Source organism: Ciconia boyciana, chromosome 1 (genome assembly GCF_034638445.1).
Source record: "Ciconia boyciana chromosome 1, ASM3463844v1, whole genome shotgun sequence".
Classification (NCBI taxonomy): Eukaryota; Metazoa; Chordata; class Aves; order Ciconiiformes; family Ciconiidae; genus Ciconia; species Ciconia boyciana.
Window position 1 is genome coordinate 204,390,854 of NC_132934.1, and position 20,173 is coordinate 204,411,026.

Sequence of the window (20,173 nt, forward strand, 5' to 3'; positions counted from 1 at the left end):
AACCGTTAACCTACCACTGCCAAGTCCACCACTAAACCATGTCCCTAAGCACCACATCTATACAGCTTTTAAATACATCCAGGGATGGTGACTCAACCACTTCCCTGGGCAGCCATTTCCAATGCTTCCAACCTTTTCAGTGAAGAAGTAGTTCTTAATATCCAGTCTAAACCTCCCCTGGCGCAACTTGAGGCCATTTCCTCTTGTCCCATCACTTGGTACTTGGGAGAAGAGACGGACACCCACCTCAGTACAACTTCCTTTCAGGTAGTTGTAGAGAGCGAGAAGGTCTCCCCTCAGCCTCTGCTTCTCCAGAGTAAATAACCCCAGTTCCTTCAAGTGCTCGTCATAAGATTTGTTCTCCAGACCCTTCACCAGCTTTGCTGGACACACTCCAGCACCTCAATGTCTTCCTTGTAGTGAGAGGCCCAAAACTGAACACAGTATTCAAGGTGCGGCCTCACCAGTGCCAAGTACAGGGGGATGGATCACTTCCCTAGTCCTGCTGGCCACACTATTTTTGATACAAGCCAGGATGCTATTGGCCTTCTTGGCCACCTGGGCACACTGCTGGCTCATATTCAGCCAGCTGTTGGCCAACACCCCCAGGTCCTTTACCGCTGGGCAGCTTTCCAGCCACTCTTCCCCAAGCCTGTAGCGTTGCATGGGTTTGTTGTGACCCAAGTGCAGGACCTGGCACTTAGCCTTGTTAAATCTCATACAAAAAAATCTATATCTACTGCTCTCCCCTCATCTATCAGGTCTGTCATTTCATCATAGAAGTTTATCAAGTTGATCAAGCATGACTTGCCTTTGGTGAATCCATACTGACTCCTCCTGATGATTTTCTTGTCATTCATAGGCCTATGTGTTATAACTCACTGAGGTGAGCACTGTCTTTATTTACTTATGCATATAAGTCAAATAAAAATGGTATCTTATTTCTGGCTGACACCTACATATTCTATCTAAGTACAAACAAAACTAATGTCAATACAGATGCAGGTTGTTAACTCTGAAAATAATCAATGTAGGTATTTACTACATACACTAAACTATTTCCAGTATACTTAAGTCTCTTTATAAATAACAGAAATAAGTGTTCACCTGCTGTAGAAAAGCCACAAGAGTGCTTGTTCCCCATTTATCAGGTTTGGGTAGATTAATATCCTTCAAGTACAAAACAAGCCTTTCACAGTCCTTTGGTCTGTATACTCGCCCAGTGTTTGTACTGATTACAATGCAAGTTTGACTCAATTTTTGTAGAAGATGTTGAGAGGTAGTTTGTGCACTGCAGTGAATGGTAGCAATCTGAGTTGATCGAAGTTGAGAAAATGCATAATGAAGCAGCATCCTAAAAAAGGAAATGTGTACGTACATACATACAAGCCTAAGTAATACATAAATGCATTTAAATACTGTGTATCCAAAGATATTGTAGAGTTTTTGAATTAAAATGCATATACTACATACTGTATTAATGTAATAGGTGATGCATGAGGTTTGCTGAATTAAACATTCTTGCCTTTACAATTGTAATATTTTCCATTCAAGAAATTCAATAAAAGTGTAGTATACAGCTACACAAAACAAACACCTAGCCTAAATACCTTGTATATATTGATCCAGCCCATCTAAATAAGGAACCTAAGATAGGCAACAGGATGAGCTAAATTCAGTTGCCTGCACATAGGCATCTAGAGCCTCTTGAGATGAGACTGGATTCCGCACGTGCCTTTCAGCTGTTGCTCCATGACAGCACAGGTTTTCCAAAGGTCCTGTTTCATATCTAAAAGCCTCATTCAGATGTCTTAGATACATAGTGGCAGCCTGAACTTTCCCTGTAGATCTTCATATGAATTTAACTATTTGCCACTACAGGTTTGTTTCATTAGTAAGTGATATTCTAGCAGAGTCTCATATGATAAAACCATTATAACAAAATATTACAAACTTTGTCAAATAGCTACAATTATAGTTTGCTTAAAACAGGAAATACTTTTTACCCCTTTCCACATCCTTCAGGACCCACAAGAAGAAATGGCTGCTTATTGTTAAAGTCTAGCCAGGTTCTAAAGTAATCTAAACCTCTCTGCATGTCAGGGGTTTGGATGACGGGAAGTGTTTGGAGATTACTGAAATCATCAGCTGTTAGATTTTCAGGTTTTTTCAGCTGATATAGCATTAGCTGTCCAGAGTCAGTGTCATAATATGTGTCCAGGGGCTTTCTCGGATCTGGTGGAGATTCTTGTGCCCAACTGAAGATCTTTAAAAAAAAAAATAAAGCTTCTGTTAAATGCATACTCTTAATGACAAGATCTACAATTTCAAGTTAATCTAAAGAATGTTCAAAGAATAATTCTGCAAAATAAAGTATATATTCTTTGATTTGATAATTTTAAGGCTGCCTTTGAAAATTCAATCATGTTATGCGTATACTTTATGATTAAGTCCTTAACTAAACAGTAACACATTACTCTTCCATGTATTACTTTTTCATAATATAAAGCAAAGCTTTACATAAACTTTTTTCAAATTAGGCAACATACATAATAATAATCATAAGAACAAGATAACTCATTCACATTCATCAATAGCTAATTCCAGAAGCTCAGTCTAAACCTTTACCATCTGCCCTCTATATATGTTACAGCTCCAGCCTTTCTTTTGCAAGGAACTATTTCCTTCTCTCCGACACAAAACCCAAGTGCGATTGTGGAGATAACTATCTCCAGGGACAGCCCTCTGTAGACACTATGGACCAGTATACCCACATAGTTTTCCAACACTACTCCCTAGTCCTTGTGTCCTCAAGTATCTACACAAAGACAGAACCATAGCCCAGCGTATACAATACATAAACTCAAAATAATGTTGTTAGAATAATGTTAGAAGACAGAAAATCACTATTCCTACTACTTATACTGAGAAATTTTTAATAAACTTGCTGAAAAAGATTATTACCTCTTTTGCAAATTCTTGTCGTGATTTCATGTTCAGATTGCCACCAAGACCCCGTAACAAGTTAATAATAAACTGTCCACGATCAGTACACCCATGAAGATGAGACAGCCCATTCATCACAGTTCCAACTAAACTTGTTTCTACCACAGAGTCATTCTGTAAATTGCAAGTTGTAATAGATTTAAATATATTCCTAAAAATAAATGTGATGTATTGCTATCAGACTATTACTCATTGCTCTTTGACACTTCCATAGATGATGAAAGTTCTCAACACTGCTGTTATTCTAGAAGATTCACTTGACATGAAATTATTTTTAAGCATTGATTCGGAAGTTTTAATTCCAGACTATGTATTGATGTAATTAAGGATAAGCAATCAGAACTTTCCTTACAGATTTTGAGAATCTATAAGAAATCAACATAACTGTATACTGGAAATCTTTCTCATTAATGGATTCTTTATGGATTTTGCTCTTTAGCACCTGTCCTGGTTTCAGCTGAGATAGAGTTAATTTTCTTTATAGTGGCCGGTATGGGGCTATGTTTTGGATTTGTGCTGAAAACAGTGTTGATAATACAGAGATGTTTTAGTTGTTGCTGCACTACTCAAGGACTTTTCAGCTTCCCGTGCTCTGCCAGGTGCAGAAGAAGCTGGGAGGGGACACAGCCAGGACAGCTGACCCCAACTGACCAAAGGGCTATTCCATACCACATGACGTCATGCTCAGTATATAAAGCTGGGGAAGAAGAAGGAAGGGGGGGACATTTGGAGTGATGGCATTTGTCTTCCCAAGTAACCATTACGCGTGATGGAGCCCTGCTTTCCTGGAGATGGCTGAACACCTGCCTGCCCATGGGAAGTAGTGAATGAATTCCTTGCTTTGCTTTGCTTGCATGTGTGGCTTTTGCTTTACCTATTAAACTGTCTTTATCTCAACCCTCAAGTTTTCTTACTTTTGCTCTTCCAATTCTCTCCCCCATTCCACCAGGGGGGAGTGAGCGAGCGGCTGCGTGGTGCTTAGTTGCCAGCTGGGGCTAAACCACAACAGCATCAAAGGGGATTTGCAGCCTCAGGATCTGTATCATGGTTTTTCCTCTGCATCCACCTGAAGATACTTTAAAAGTCTAAAAATCTCCATGGGTGAAAGAAGCAAGAGGGGAAACAATATTAAACACACAACGGGACCATATGCGTTCCCCAAGGGGAGGTAATGCAGGTCTCCCAAATACTAGCTTACTGGCCACAGAAGTGGGGATTTCTCCTAAATAATGTTTTGTGCAACATAAGTCACTTGTTCAATGCAAATGCAACTCCTTCAGAAGAAGGGGAGGCAGGGAAGCATCCAAACTACTTAAAATAATATGGTATATGCAGAACAATTATCTCTATGTACATCCCAGAATCACAGAATCCTGATAATGTACAAGGTTTTGGACTCTCCTTTTGTGATACTGTTATTACATACCACCTTTCACCTATTAAAACATCTTTCAGTTAAGGTTTTGAGTTGAATCCTAAAGAGCTAAAGTTATTCACTTAAACCCAGGACAGATTAGTGGGAGCTGTGAAAAATTACCATTCTGAACACTCAGACTACTTTTTTAGATATGCGTCTATCAGTCTTTTTAGGTGTCTAGCATTACATTTCCCCCCAACCTATTACAAGCCCTGGTCTGCACTGTGCATTTTTTTCAAATTTTAGCTTTTTTTTTTTGTTATAGTCAATAACTTAAATCTAGAAAAAACATTTCTTCACTTCTTCATTTTTTAGTTTAGACATTCAGATCTTTCAGGCCTTTGAAAATGTATAAAGAAATGTCCAGTATGGAAAATTAAAGACAGATACTAAGTTTCACAGAAATACATAGCTTTAACTAGTTAAAATTGTATTAAATGTTTCAAAACTTTAAGTACAGCAATTAGTTTTTGGTAACTGATTAGAATGGTTCCAGTATTAATCTTATGAAGAAAACAGCAATCAAAAAAGCACTGAGATTTTTTTTTTTACTTAAAATTTAAAAACTAACATGAGTGATCTCTTCAGTGTTAAACTAGATAAATGCATCATCTTAACAGAAGCTGAAAATTGATTAAGTATTCAGTTACTAACCTTCTTCACAACCCAGTTTAAAGCCTTTTCAAAATAGTCCCCAATCCAATTTTCAAGGTGATATCTGCATTCTTCCGGCTGACTTCTTAGCCAAGACTTTATCAGAGAATTAAGATCTGTATCTTCATCACTAGGTCAAAGCAAAACAGAACAAGATTCAAACAAATACAAGGCACCCACATCTTCACATAGACTGGTTCAAAGGGAACAAAAAAATTCAGGGAAAGAGTTTAACAAAAATTTCTAACCAATATTTGGGCTCTCTAAGGGTCACGCACAAACAAAAAACCCACCATGTCTCTTTCAAAAAGTCTGCTCATTGGCCAAAAGGTTATAACAGGACAGCGTAGAAGGGACATGCAACCTAAAGCAAACTCCCCCAGTTATTTGCTTCATAAGTGTAAGCAAGTAATTAAATCGCTCCATCCACTTCAGGCTATCTTTCAAGAAAAGAAAAGTAGGTATATTTGCTTACTTTAAAAGTATGTAATACTCCTGTGACTTACCTCAGAAAAATCATTCCCATTCGAGATATTGTAGCAGGAGAGGCACAGCTAAGGTCATGAGTTTCAAATATAAAGTTGACATTTGAGCCAAATTGAATTCTTTCTCCACTGGGCATAGTCAACAATCTGTTGTCATCCAAAACAGAATTCAAAGATTCAATCCATTCAGGATCAATATCACCATCACAAATTATCCATGAAGTAACATCTATTTCCAGACACAAAAATAAAATATCAAACCCAAGAAAAACATTTAAAGAATATGACCCCTTGTTATTTTAACACTACTTATCACTCTTCCTTCATTATAATTTAAATATAAACTCTTTAAAAGATATTCCTTACATGTTTTATCTTCTGATGTCTATTTTTGCTTTCTTATCACAAGATTTGGAAACTAGATATCTGTGTTCTTGACTATGATTGTCACCAAAAGTTTTTCTTACTGTATGCTATGCACAAATAATAACATAATATAAAAATGTAACTGAAAATAAACAATTTCAGTAATTTAAGCATAATGATGTTTATGTCCTTCACAAACATACCTCGGGGTTCTCGAACCACTTGTCGAGCACTATTTGTAAGCACGCCATCAGACCATTCTCTGGTATCCATGTTAATATGGCCTAGCAACTGATGTCGAGGCATAGCTTTCGGATTCATAGTATACTGTTTCACTACTTTGCCAGTTTTACCAAGTGCTGTCTTTAACATCCGCCAAAGTGTTGATTTACCTGCACCACTTGGACCTACAACAACTACACCCATCCTTTGACGTAGTTGTTCATATAATTCCAAAGCCTTCTTGATCTAGATAATAAAAGAGATAATGGCTATGTGAAGTTGTAAAGCTAATTCAGTCACATTCTTTTTTAATGTTTTTCTAATTTACTTTGGATGCAGTCACTTTGTTTCTATAATTTTTTTTAAACAATAGGTATTTGCAGAATTAATTAAGATTATGATACTAAAGAATATCAAGAAACTTACTTTGCATGTTAGAAGCACTTAACTAAATTACTGATATAAAAATATCAGCCCTCTTTGGGCATATTTTTACTGATAAATTAATGAACCTTTAGTCACAAAACTTCATCCGGCCCTACAATAAATATATATAAATGAGACACAGAACTGCTCGATAAAACCAAATGTTCACATATTTAATTCTTTCACTGTCCAAAACATTCATTGGAGTTTGTACATGGCTTGAACAAAACTGTGTGTCAAATGTTCACATCTTAATTTTCCTTGCTACTTTTCTTTCAATTAACAACTGATCTACCATGCTTCAAACACACACATCTATTTTTTTATATACATGTAATCAGAATCTAATTATTACTTATTTTCACTTTTTTATAAAAGGTTTCTTTCAAAAGTAAACAGAAATGAGTCGAATGTAATGTTAATCAGTTCTAATTCAGAATAACTCGTATTGTTTTGTTGCTGTAGTTGATGTTTACCTGGCTGCTCATAATTTCCAAGTTTGCTTCTTCAAAGACTTGTTGTAAAGCTGTAGTTAACTCAGCATACTCCACCTCTTTAAAGTCAATGCCAGGAAATACATCTTTAACCAGTGCATCAAATCTTGCGCAGTCTGCAAATGTAAGCTTGGACATGGTATTAAGCCGCAGAGCTTGAACCACCATGTGACTTTCATTAACTGCAAATAAAAGCAAATAAGCCAGATCAGTTTAAGCTGCTTTTTGGGGTTTTTTTTCCCTGTAATATATCAGCACTTGAGCCCATACTGCTAAGATGTTGAAGGTAGAATCACAGCTCAGGCTACATTCCAGTTCATGTACCACTCTACCTGGAAGTTAGATGAGTGCCTTACTGTAAGTATCACATATGCTCACAGACACTCTCTATACAGATATGAGATGGTTTTGATGCTGCCCAGATAGTACATCATAGGGCCACTTTATTCATTAGGCTAAGATAAGCAATGCACAATAGATTACTTGTTAAAGCACTCATGAAAGAAATTAAGGACCTGGATTATAGACCTTACCCTGCCAGAGGCAGTTTGAAGTCACATCTCTCAAGTGCATCCTAATTAACTATGAATATTCCAGGAGTGAACACTCTCTACAGCTCCTCTGGAATCAGAAGTACCATGGAAATGTAAGTGTTTTGGGACCAGAATGAAAACAGCCACAAGAAAGCTTTACTCTGCCAGAAAAATAGATACTCATGATGGGAAAGGCACAGCACTCTGATCTCTGTTTTTTTGCTTTTTTAATCAAATTACTTTGTCATGTAAAACACTTACATTTGCAGAGAGCAGCACTGGGAACCACAGGTGAAAATCATCCTGTGTTTCTGCCCTCCTTCTGGATGCATGATTGCCCCAAACCAGAATGCACTGTAGCCCAAATTCAACACAAGGGACAGAAAGTGTCCATTTCCTAACTTCCCTTTTTCCTGCAGCTTTTTCACAAATGCTCCAGAGGTTAAGGATTAGTATACCCTTCTAGAATTTGAAAAAAGTTCAAGGTTTTTCATCCAGAACAATGTCTTAAATGCAAGTGCTTCTACAGGCAAATTTTCTAAATAGCATCATAAACGGTTAGGAGGAAAAATGTTGACATTAAGGAACTTGATTTAGAAAGGTTGAACTGCTTTACTAAAGGAAGTAATACAAAATTTAAGCAACATTTAAGAACATGGTCAACATTTTGACATGCCAAAGGAGTTTGACTCAACAATACAAGCAAACATAAATAAACAGGAAACCGCATTTGTTCGAAATATCTTAAGCTTCTCAAGCTAAGAGATAAAAAACAAAACAAAACCACGGAAAAATTTCTGGGTCTAAATCATAAGCTAAATCCGTCCATCTTGCCTTTCACAGGGTTATTGAAAACTATGATTTAAACCAGACGAAACAAATTCCAGCAAATTCCACATATCTAAACATGAAGCTAAAATGTCATAGCAAGGAACAGTTATGGGAATGTGCCCTAAAACACACTGCTGGTAATCCTTCTTCGGCAGATCCAAACTAAAGTCAATTACAAATCCTTTAAAGTTGTCAGACCATTTGTTATGCCAAGCTTTGTAAACCAAGGCTGTCTCTAAAAACTTTCAGTACTGTCTGGACAGATATATGCTGTTTAAGCAAACAAGAAGCAGTAGTTGTGTCCTAAAGATGTGAAATGCTCATCCATCCCACACTCTTAATTCCCACTTACTTAACATCTAAACAACAACAATCAATCATTTAAAAAAAATCTTAAAAAAAAATAGTGACCCAGTCTAGTCCAATACATTTCTATCATTTCTACCTGTCCTTATATTTGTCTCTGTTTACCAATCTGAATCTAATGCCGTGAGACAATTTTAGCAATCCTCAAATAGAATCAAAATGGTCTGATAACTGATGAATAATGACAGTATCAGAGGATCAACTTTCCTGACCTAAGCCAAGTGAAAACAAGAGTCTTTGAGAATCACTTAAAATCATCCCAGAATAAAGTCCTATATCTATATTCCTATCATATAAAAGCTCGATCTAGAATATGACAACAGTCTTTTGTGATCTCCTAATGAAGGAGGACTTTCACAGATATTTTTTTATTTTCTAAATTGCCTCCAGATCCAAGCCATGGCTTCTCAAAACTCCAGTGAACAAGAAAGCTGTAGTGAATTATATCTGTACAATATCTTGGCATAGTCAACCTTACTTTCTTGCTTTGCTTCACTTTTCTTCAGCTGATGAAGAAGACTGCCACAGCCTCTCAAAACAGTCTTCAACGCTCGTAAACCCCAATCATAGTGCTGCTGTGGTGTCAGAAGCTCCCTAAATTTAAAAACAGCAATATTGTAATAAGATTTAGGTGACAGCACCTGAAATTTTTGTTTGGTGAATGAATATGCTTATAATATGGTTTTGGGCAAAAGATAAACTAATGAGTATTTGTAGCATCATCTGTAATGCATTTCAGAGAGACAAGCAATGACAGTCTGAAATTTTCAGAGGGAGTATATTCAACAACTAATGTATTTATTATTGTCCCTAACAGCATTAATTAAAACCTCTGAACTTTGTTCTCTCTAACATGCATACTTATAACCAAATAGTCACTTGCATTTCAACAACTTCAAGAGTCTAAATGCTCACATTCATATTTAGTGAGCTTAATAGGGGAGCAGTACTTTGCCACCTTGAGATTATAACTGCACTCCAGATATTTTCACACCTGAACCTCCCAATATATTGCAATATTTTTATTTTATAAGTTAAATTAGTATCTACAGAGATGCATGGTATACCATTCAGATTTAAGAGTTATATTGAATCTAAAACTTTAGATTACTCCAAACCTGTGGTTTTATGTCTAGTTTTGTTTCTGACACATAGCTTTCTGCAATATCCAAGTCATAAAATATTACAGAAAATTAACAGAAAGCATGTGTAGATTGTATCCCTACAGTCATGCTTTGGCATAGACTAGATGGAGAAGAAACATGATGGCAGTGAGACAACCACAAGGATCAATGCTAAAATAAAAGCAGGAAGGAAGAGAATTAGAAAGGTAACATGACTAAGGTAAAAAAAAAAAAAAAACCACCTCACCTTGCTAGATTAAAAACAGCCACTAATTTTCTACCGAGTATTTTAGCATCCTTAAAGCCTTCTGAATACAAAATCACTTCTGCAATGAGTTCATTGTCTGGATGAGTCATAGCAACTGGCCTAAAAAGTTGTTTGAGGTTATCAGGTAGTTTTTGTCTTCCTCCATAACCTTTTCCAGCAGGATTCAGAGTGATAAAAATTCCAGAATTATGATCCATTTCAACCTAGCATTAGAAGTACATTGTAACAGTATATTGTCATATGAAACAGCATTGAGAAATGTTGGGTGTACTATGTTTAGTTACAGTAGTCAGTTTTTTAAGTTTGACCCAGTTGTTTATACACTATTTTTATAAGAAGAAGTAAGTTTTGCTATACCTTTTTGCCAAGCATCTCACATACAGGACTATGTTTCTTCAATGCATGTTGAATTGTCTGAATCTGCATGGATACTGCAGACAATACAGCTTCCTCAAGTCTATTGAATTCATCAAAACAGCCCCAGGCACCACACTTCACTAAGCCCACAAATATGCGCCCCATCGACTTCACATCAATGCCCTTAAAATTAAAAAGAATACTATCAAAATTCAAATAACAAGAAAGTAATGAAAGACTGTCTTCCCATCTATTAAAAAATATGTCATTGGAAATATCCACAAATTTCTAATGGAAACTGACAAATTATCAAAAGTATTTCTAGAATATAATATTGCTTTATGAAGTATGGGCATAGATATTCATTTCCTAAATTGTACAGAACCATATTCACCTCATCACAATTAAAGACTAATACTTGTCTTCCAAGAAGTCCACCCAAGGCCTTTACTGATTCTGTCTTTCCAGTTCCAGCAGGACCATAGGGATTTCCTCCAAGGCCCATCTTCATAGCCTGAGTAAGAGTTAGGTAACATTTATCGGTCAAAGGTGTATAAACAAGTTTAGGGGAATTACCCTGCAGAAACAAAACAAATTATATTGATTGGTAGACAGAAATTATTGATGATGTAATTTCATTAATTTAATTCATAAACCATTAATTTGAAAACATAATACAACGGTCAAGATTATTGTCTCATTAAGTATATGAATTTGTTTATAGTTATGAAGTTTTCCTGATTTTATATTAAATGTCATAGCATTGTACAAATTTTTTTTCGAATAACAGAAAAGAGGTCAACACAGACAAAACTGCACTCTGATATATAAAAGTAGCAAGCATATTAGAAAATATTTATATGATACTGTAGCTGCTTTCCATACAACTTACATTTACCCCATCAATATCAAGAATGAAAATGATTAACCTATCTTTTAGTATTTCCTATGAAACAGCATGCTAAGGACACAACAATTGAAAAAAATGGCAACAGTTAGGAGGCAACCAGCAGTATGTGTGAAATGAGAAAGTGTTTGACACATATATAAAAGCCATCAGGTAAAAATTAAAAATACCACACCTGATATTCGTAAGTATATTGGAGTTCAGCATCTACCATCTGAACATAACATTTTTGGTCTTTCATATAAAATCTCAGCTGCTTCTTCCAAGCCCAGTCTTCAACATTGTGAACCTGAGCTTGATTCAGCTGCTTCACCACATCAATGTTATGAATGATGTCAAGAATCAGAGCTTTAAGCTTGAGCTCGAGGATTCCTGATTCTGCAAATAACCACAAAAAAAAAAAAAAAACAAACAAAAAAATCACAACAGTGTAGTAAGGAATATATACGTTACCCATTCTCAAGCTCAGTGTGCTTTCTATTATCAGCAGATTTTATTCAGATCTCGTTTCAATTGAATATACAGATATTATTTATTATCTAAAGCAAGCAGCATAAAATGAGATCCTGACAGAGAATGGGAATCATCATGTAACTTCAGTCATTTAGAAGTGATTTTGTCTGCCTCTACACTCAACAAAGAGAGACAGAGGCTTTTCTGGAAAGCAATTTATACCAGGAGTGTTTACAGCTATGTCCACTCTAGTAATCAGTGTGGCACAATCTGTTAATTGATCTGCTGAGGATCTGAAAACCATACTACATGCACTCTGGAGATTTTACTCAGACTAATTAGGGTGATGTGGAATGAATGTTCATTAGCACATTCGGTGCATTAAGTGTACTCTGAGAACGTACTATTTAATTTAGTTTCATTTGAAAGAAACCCAGTTTGTGTGCTCCTATACCATTCCACGATGGGAATTAAACCAAAGTAAGTGGGGATAATCAGGCAACTAATTTCAAAATCACACCTATTATCCAAACTAAAAGGTTATTGTAAATGTTTTATACAATAGATGGAATAAACACTCTTCTATAACTGATGACATTTCTCCAATGGCTATAGAAAGAGCACAGAAAGGGAGCTTAGATAAAGAACCACACCTACAGACTGCTGAAGGTAGGTGATATGAATCCTATTCCTAAATAATATATCAGATGTTAACAGTTCATAAATTCGAAACTAGAATTTAATACAGTAAGCAGCTACACAAATGTGGTGGAAGATTGTCAACTACATGTCAAATTGAGTCTTTTTATGTGTATAGGTAAGAGCCATCTCACCTAACTTACACCGTAGAATTTTACATCTGAGGTTGTCATTCAAAGCCCCACTTCTGGTCAAAAGAGAGGAATAAGCACTCAAAGACTTAACTATTCTAATCCATTTGGACTATATAAGATTCAGAACAATTATGTCTTGAGAATAACTAGTTTATTAGTTTTGCTACAGAGGTACTCAATAATTATTAATTCAGATGCAGATATATACATCTAGAAAAACAGAATCACCTACACAGTTATACAGAACATATTGGCATGACATAATGTACCTCAACTGCTGATTGGCCAGTTCCAGTGAAACATAACACTAGAGCACAGTTCAGTAGGTGAGGAAAAATCATAAGTAAATATATAAACCAAAAATTATTAAAAGTTATTTAAAAATTCATTAAAGAGGTTTGCAAATATATAAATGCTGCAAGATCATTTTTAATCTAAATAGAAATCCATTGCTCACTGAAATATTAAATATACAGAAATCCATTGCTCACTCTGAAATATTAAATACAGTAATCTTGGCAGCAATAGGTGGCTACCTTTATGTAACTCAACTTTATGAACTCAAATCAAGACAGTTATACAATTTCCTGTTTAAATAAACAATGTTAAATACTATACAACTACATAGTCATTAAAAATAATTATATATTAATGATCATTTTTATACCTGTACTCCCAGTATCTTCTGTACTCGTATCAGTGCTAGTATAATGTTCCAGTTTAGCCATCAGTTCTAATTCTAATTGTTGCAGATTATGGTCTTTGATAGCACTTTCAACATCTTCAGTGAACTGAATTTGTTCTGCCAAGGAAAGAATCTTTGGAAGAGGAAGTTCAAATTACGTTTTATAAATACAGAAGACATTTTAAAAGTTTTTTCAATTCATTTATAATTGCTTATTATGTCTGATATTTAAAGTATTTTACTGTATCATTTTTAAACAAAGCCACACATTTGCTATGCTCTTAAGAATAAATGTAGCCATCTTAAAACCTGAAAACATTTAGGGAAAACTTGCAATGTAATCTAATACAGCAAGTCCCTTAGCTGTTCTACAGTGTGTGGTAGCAAAATTTTTAAAGTATCTTTTCCCTTTTAAAGGACACTTTTAAAGTACCATTTTCTAAATGATGTGTCAGATGAAAACTACCCCATTGTAGGCATGCTGAGCCCATACTCAACAGGCTCAGGAGTGCCTCTAACTTTTTGTGTCACTGATCTGCTAACACAGTATTTTGCATTCCAGTTTCTAACACTGCACTTATGTTCTAATTACTTTAAGTTCACTGGAAGAGCCCTGTCTGAGCTATGAAGGTTCAGTCAAACTTGGAACTGGAAAGATCTGTAACAAAAAATTCCACCAATTATGCCACTCTGAAGATTTGTAATATTAACTACATTCTGGGAGAGGGAGAGAGTAACCAGCAGGCCTGTGAGGGAGTGACAGACAGGATCACTAAGCAAAGGGCATGGGGTTATGTGACGGGAAGAGATCACAAAAATCAACAAAGAGGGGCTTAAGCAGGGTCACCTCCAGCATGTCAGCTTGGAAGTGCCTACTTGCATGTCAGCAAGGAAGTGCCTACAAGGCATTAGTATGGAGAAATCCCCCAAACCCTCTCCAGAAACTCAACATGCTGGGGTGCCTCTCTAAAGTGCCTGTACACTAATGCACACAGTATGGGGAATAAACATAATTAATTAGAGATCTGCGTGCAGTTGCAGGGCTATGATTTTGTTGGGATCATGGAGTTGTGGTGTGGTGGCTCCCATGGCTGGAGTGTTGCAATGGAGGGATACAGGCTCATTAGGAAGGACAGGCAGGGAAGATGAGAGGGGGAGTTGTCCTTTATGTGTGACAGCAGCTGGAGTGCATGGAGCTCTGCCTGAGGATGGATAAGGAGCCAGCTGAAAGCTTATGGGTTAGGATTAAAAAAGGACAGGTCAAGGTGACATTATAGTGCATGTCTGCTACAGGCCACCTGACTAGGAAGAACAAGTGGATGAGGCCCTCTACAGACAGATAGGAGCAGCATCACATTCACAGGCCCTGGTCCTCACAGAGGACTTCCATCACCCCAATTCCTGCTGGAGGGGCAACACAGCAGGACATCAGCAATCCAGGAGGCTCCTGGAGTTCATCGATGACAACTTCCTCTTCCAAGTGATAGAGGAGCCAATAAGGACAGGTGCTTTACCGGACACAGTCCAGTGAAAGGCCACAAAGATGATTAAGGGACTGAAGTGTCTCTCCTGTGAGGAAGGGCTGAGAGAGCTGGGACTGTTCAGCCTGGAGAAGAGAAGGCTCGGAAGGATCTCATCAATTTCTCTAAATACCTGAAAGGAGGGTGCAAAGAAGACAGAGCCAGGCTCTTTTCAGAGGTGCCCAGTTACTGGACAAGAGGCAATGGGCACAAACTGAAACACAGGAGACTGTCTGAACATTAAGAAACACTTTCTTACTGTGAGAGTGACTGAGCACTGGAACAGGTTGCCCAGGGAGGTGATGAAGTCTCCATTCCTGAAGACATTCAAAAGCTGTCTGGACATGGTCCTGGGCGAACAGGCTATAGGTGGCCCTGCTGGAGCAGGCGGGTTGGACCAGATCATCTCTAGAGGTCTCTTCCCACCACAACCATTCTGTGATTCTGTATGATTCTCTGTGCTACTGGTCAAAATTGCATGTTCAGAATTTCATGTTCATGACTATTTCTGCTTATATGGCTACGCTTTAGAAACTATATTTTAATCAGATTCAAAAAGGGCTTTTTTATGTTACTAAGTTTTAGCAGCCCTGCATTCAACATTCACCACCAACTAAGATCAAGATTTACATCAAATTTAATAAATAGATGGATGTTAGATCAGGTGCCATGTAAAAGACGTGAGTATTTCAAATGCTTACAAAAGAATTATAAGAACACTTCTTTTTAAGAATTTATCTATGCTATAAATGAATAAAATTGATTTGTTTGGGGTTATTTTCTTCCAAATCCATGTGTATACTACTTTATGAGACTTCAATAAATAACTTATTTGGTAAATCTAAGACTACACAGTGGCATTACTGGATCAACTACTACCTGGGAAGGAAAGAGCGATGGATCAATTGAACCTTGTGATTTTTTTCCAGCATCAACACAGTCAATTAACATTTTTTTCAGGGTCTCCTTCATCTCCAAAGCCAAACTGTTTAGCCACACCTGACAAAGAGATGAAAAAACCTCAAAAGTTACATTACAAAATAATTCCTCAAAGATGCTTGACCTATGCTTGGATGTGATTTTCTTACCTCCACATCATTTGACAGAAGAACTTTATTTCTAAGTGGCACAGTTTCTCCTTCTACAGACTTCATGGCAACTATGTATTTAAATTCTTCATCAAAGCTCACACTATTAATGCCTATTAATCAGAAAACAGCAATGAAATTATATATTGCTAAAGTCAAACATTAATTCCTTAGTGTCTAGTACCAGAAAGAGAGAAAAAAAAGTCTGCAACTGATTACTTAGCTTTGAAGAACCTAATTTCTAAATAAGTACATTTCACAAATGAAGACCAATGCATTACCAGCAAAAAGTTTCTTAAGATGAGCCTGGATAACCAGAGGATTCATGGACTGTCCTAAAATTTCTAATAAGTCATCATCTCCAATGAAATAGAATCTTGGAAATGCTGAGCGCTTCTCCTATATAAAAACAAAATAAATCAGTTTCGTTAATTTAAATTCAAACTTATTGACTTTCTTTATAGAAAACTATATTAATGTCAGCTGTACCTCCAAAAACTCATTCAAAGATCTCTGACACCTCTGAAGCTGGTCAAGTATGGTAATTAAGGTATTTCTTATTCCTGTCCGGGCATTCAGTGATGTTATCCTATTGTCACTCTTAATATCTGACATAATGGATCTTGAGAGAAAAAAATCGAATAATTCATAAAACAACCATTACAGTTTTAAACTGAAGACAATATACATGTAGTTATGTAAATAAAAATTAAAGCACAGGTAAGTCATATAAATATCTGATATATAACTTTCAGTTTTCAGTATTAATGATGAAACATTTCAGAATTTACATCAATGTCTCTCCAATGTGATTTAATCACAACTGTTTCTTGCTAAAATTTCTCTACCCAAAACCAAGAAAATTCAATTATTGACTTTTATTTCCTTCTTAGAATTCATTCTAACTCAAATCAAGACAGATAATGGTACATATATTTCTACATTTCCAAAATCTCCTCCCTTTTTATCTCCTTGACTTGTTTGGAACAAATAAACCATCTGTTTCTCCCAAAAGGCCATCTGTGTACTTTCTTAGTGAACCAACTGCTTGTCTTCAACAAGAAATTATTCTTGAAAAAACAATTACATCACCTCTGCTTCTGTTGACAAGATTGATCTTGTGTTTGCCTGCCTTGTTCGTGATCTTTGACGTTTCATGTGATTCCCGTCTTCACATGTACCCCATTAAATGAAACCTACATTACCACCTGTATTCAGATCTATGTCACTGCCACACATCTATCTACTGAATTCCTGTTGCTGGCCTTCATCTCCATACATATTCCAATTGTTCCATATATTTTCACCATGAAGAATGTTCTAGCCTACACATCAAAGATACTACAAAAAATAAGTCACATTCCATAATACTAACCTAAAGTCTTCATCAACTCTGTTAAAACGAGCCTGTTCTTTGGGCAGAGCTCCACGACCAAATATTGGTTCCAAATAGACCCATTTCCTTTGAATTTGGTTTAAATTCTGCAGACACTCATCCAACTCAGCCAGCTTTTTTTCCCAGATGGACACTTTATCTTCAAAACCTTTGTAATATGGAGAGTCCTTGAGGGACTGTAGAAGACAGCGATGATCTCCAACTTGGTTGACTATGTCCTTCCAGTCTTTAATAAGCCTGATAGTCTTGTCTTGGCTATCTTCATAATCTGTTAATGTAAAGACAGCTCCAACTCCCCAGAGTTCAAGTTCACGTAATGCTTCTCTGATTGTGACTTCACCTTGGGCCCGACAATTCAAATCCTTTTTAAAAGCGTAAATAGATTTCATTTGAAACTACAGAGCTTGCAATAAGCTTTTGATTCAAAAATATAACATAAATTCTATTTCTATAGTAATAAAAATATAAATATACATACAGAACAAGATATACTACATAAAATAAGCCATAAAATAAAATATAGTACTTTTATTTGAAACTATTCATACCTTAAGTTCTGTTGCTTTTTCTATAATGGTATCTGTCACTTTTAGCAGATCTCCAAATAACAAACCCTCAAGTGTAGTGCCTCGGGGAAGACTCAGAAGACGAAAGAGGTCCAGCCAATGGTCTGGAGAAAGATGTTCTCCTCTTATATATTTTAGGAGTGGAATTATCCTCTATAGGAAAAACGCATATGTGAATCTATCTAGTCTTTATGAAAATTGTATCTGTTCAATTACAGAGTGACATGCTATACAAACAAAACAAAAATTCATATTCTTAAACTGAAGTACATTTTTTTCAATTCCTGGATTTAAAGTTTAGGTGTATAACTCTGAGGAAAACTCATTGCTAAATGTGCGTCTATGTGAACTGTAATGACCCTCCTGTTCACTGTAAGGAACTAAAAGGTTCTCAAAAGTAAGTGAAACGTTCAAAAAGAGTATCACAAGATATTTTGTTAAATTGTAACTGATTGTGTTATAAGAACTGAAAAATGAGCTACAGAATGAAGTATATTACCCAGTAATATCAAAACATTTTTTATACCCCTTTTTGTAATTAGCAACTTACTTTATATTTGTCCACTTCTTTTTGCAATTTTACTGTCATTACAGTATGTTCTTCCATCTTCCTCATTTTGTCATGCCAGTTAAACAAGAACTCTTCAAACAGGTATGTTTTACTCCTGCGTGAAAATCAAATATAAAAAGGTGGTAACAACACAGTACTATAACCACACACGTACATCCATGAAATATAAAGTAACAAAATCATACCTAAAAGTAATCCAGTCTTCTTTGGCTTTTTCCTGAAAACCTTGATAAAACTCTTCATACAATGCCCAGACTTCTGCACAACTCTTAATATCTTGACATACAACTTTTGACAATGAGAAGTCAGGCTCTTCCAATTTAAAATGATGGCATTCTTCGCTGAATAAAAAGATCATTGTATCATACATTACACTATTCCATTACACATTTATGGTTTAAGAGATGGTATCATATGGAAATAATTACATTTTTTTTAAGAAAAGCCATTGGATTCATTGAAGAACATTGCTGCCAACTGCAATTTCTTCTTCTCAAATAAAAATAATAAAGGAATACCAGGGATAACTCTCCTACACAGTGACCTTCTCCCATATTCACAATTATTTTCCATAAACTTTCATTCCTTTCTCATTTATGAGAAAAGTTAATTATTTTGTGCCCCCAAAAATAAAGCTTGGAAAAAAAAAAAATTTAGTTGATTGTTTCTTCCTGTTAGATAGAAAGAATATGCTAATTTTATTTACTATAATATTTAAGGGCCAAGCTAAGAATTTAAATAGAAAACTTTGTCCACTCAAGTTTTGCAATAATAAGCTTAATAAAAGTAGGCACCCAATGGAAAAATCCTTTCCTTTTGCACAACAGTCTATCAGATAGGACACTTACTCAAGAAATAGGAGAGGTGAGCTCGTGCCCACTTAAGTTACAAGAGGACTGAAGCAATAACTCCCCCTCTTGGACCAACACCCCTAACCTTCTCTTAGTGCAAACTTCAGAAGTCAGAATCAAGCCTTTAGTGTACAGGTTCCCTTACTTGAAAGCCTAAGAGATTTCTTGGATTTTTCATTCCAAAAAAAATCAAGAAAAACTCAGCTCGAGAAATTCATGTTATGTAAAATGAACAAAAAGGACCCTGAAAAACTAAAGAGAAACATGTAATATAAATAAAATGAAATTCCTTATATTATTTGTTGTGATAAAATTTAGTTAACATTTTCTGAGATACTATTTCTGCAAAAGATCCATACATTAATGAGTAATGTATACAGGGAAATAAACATACATGAGTTTTTCTTTCACTGTTTCAAGTTCATCAAATTCTTTCTTTTTTTCCTTTATGATCTGAGCACTTGTCTCAAGCACATCCTGACCACCTGTTTCAATGACATCATCACTTGGCTTTAGCTGATCCCAACGAGCTTTAAACTTTTCCAGGTCTTGAAGATACATATTAATACGTGAAATCACATTTCCTTTCATCATTTCAATCTGTAAAGCAAGAGTTAAAATGAAATTCCTTCAATGGTTCATAACTACAACTACGATCAAAATCAAAATAACTTCAAAACTTGATAACTACAACTTGATGAAAATCAAAAAACTTCTTGTATCCCCTAAGAAATAGTTCATCTTTATTCTTCTG

The 20,173-nt window shown here is 35.8% G+C and overlaps 1 protein-coding gene across 4 annotated transcripts in view; it reads right to left on the bottom strand.

The window, feature by feature from the left end:
- The window catches only part of DYNC2H1 (dynein cytoplasmic 2 heavy chain 1), a 183,277-nt gene that overhangs the window by 136,897 nt on the left and 26,207 nt on the right, over positions 1-20,173 (bottom strand). For 2 of the 4 annotated variants that reach the window (XM_072850635.1, XM_072850638.1), the window contains 22 exons: positions 19,814-20,019; positions 18,754-18,909; positions 18,548-18,662; positions 17,980-18,150; positions 17,411-17,793; positions 16,525-16,657; positions 16,317-16,434; positions 16,036-16,148; positions 15,827-15,946; positions 13,410-13,560; positions 11,632-11,834; positions 10,944-11,126; positions 10,550-10,732; positions 10,172-10,395; positions 9,279-9,394; positions 7,053-7,252; positions 6,132-6,396; positions 5,584-5,791; positions 5,078-5,207; positions 2,965-3,120; positions 2,007-2,266; positions 1,108-1,354 (listed from right to left, as the gene is read on the bottom strand). In XM_072850635.1, the coding sequence (XP_072706736.1) occupies positions 1,108-1,354; positions 2,007-2,266; positions 2,965-3,120; positions 5,078-5,207; positions 5,584-5,791; positions 6,132-6,396; positions 7,053-7,252; positions 9,279-9,394; positions 10,172-10,395; positions 10,550-10,732; positions 10,944-11,126; positions 11,632-11,834; positions 13,410-13,560; positions 15,827-15,946; positions 16,036-16,148; positions 16,317-16,434; positions 16,525-16,657; positions 17,411-17,793; positions 17,980-18,150; positions 18,548-18,662; positions 18,754-18,909; positions 19,814-20,019 (4,041 nt within the window). The remainder of the gene's footprint in view (positions 1-1,107; positions 1,355-2,006; positions 2,267-2,964; positions 3,121-5,077; positions 5,208-5,583; positions 5,792-6,131; positions 6,397-7,052; positions 7,253-9,278; positions 9,395-10,171; positions 10,396-10,549; positions 10,733-10,943; positions 11,127-11,631; positions 11,835-13,409; positions 13,561-15,826; positions 15,947-16,035; positions 16,149-16,316; positions 16,435-16,524; positions 16,658-17,410; positions 17,794-17,979; positions 18,151-18,547; positions 18,663-18,753; positions 18,910-19,813; positions 20,020-20,173) is intronic. The other 2 variants (XM_072850636.1, XM_072850637.1) reach the window with 2 other exon arrangements.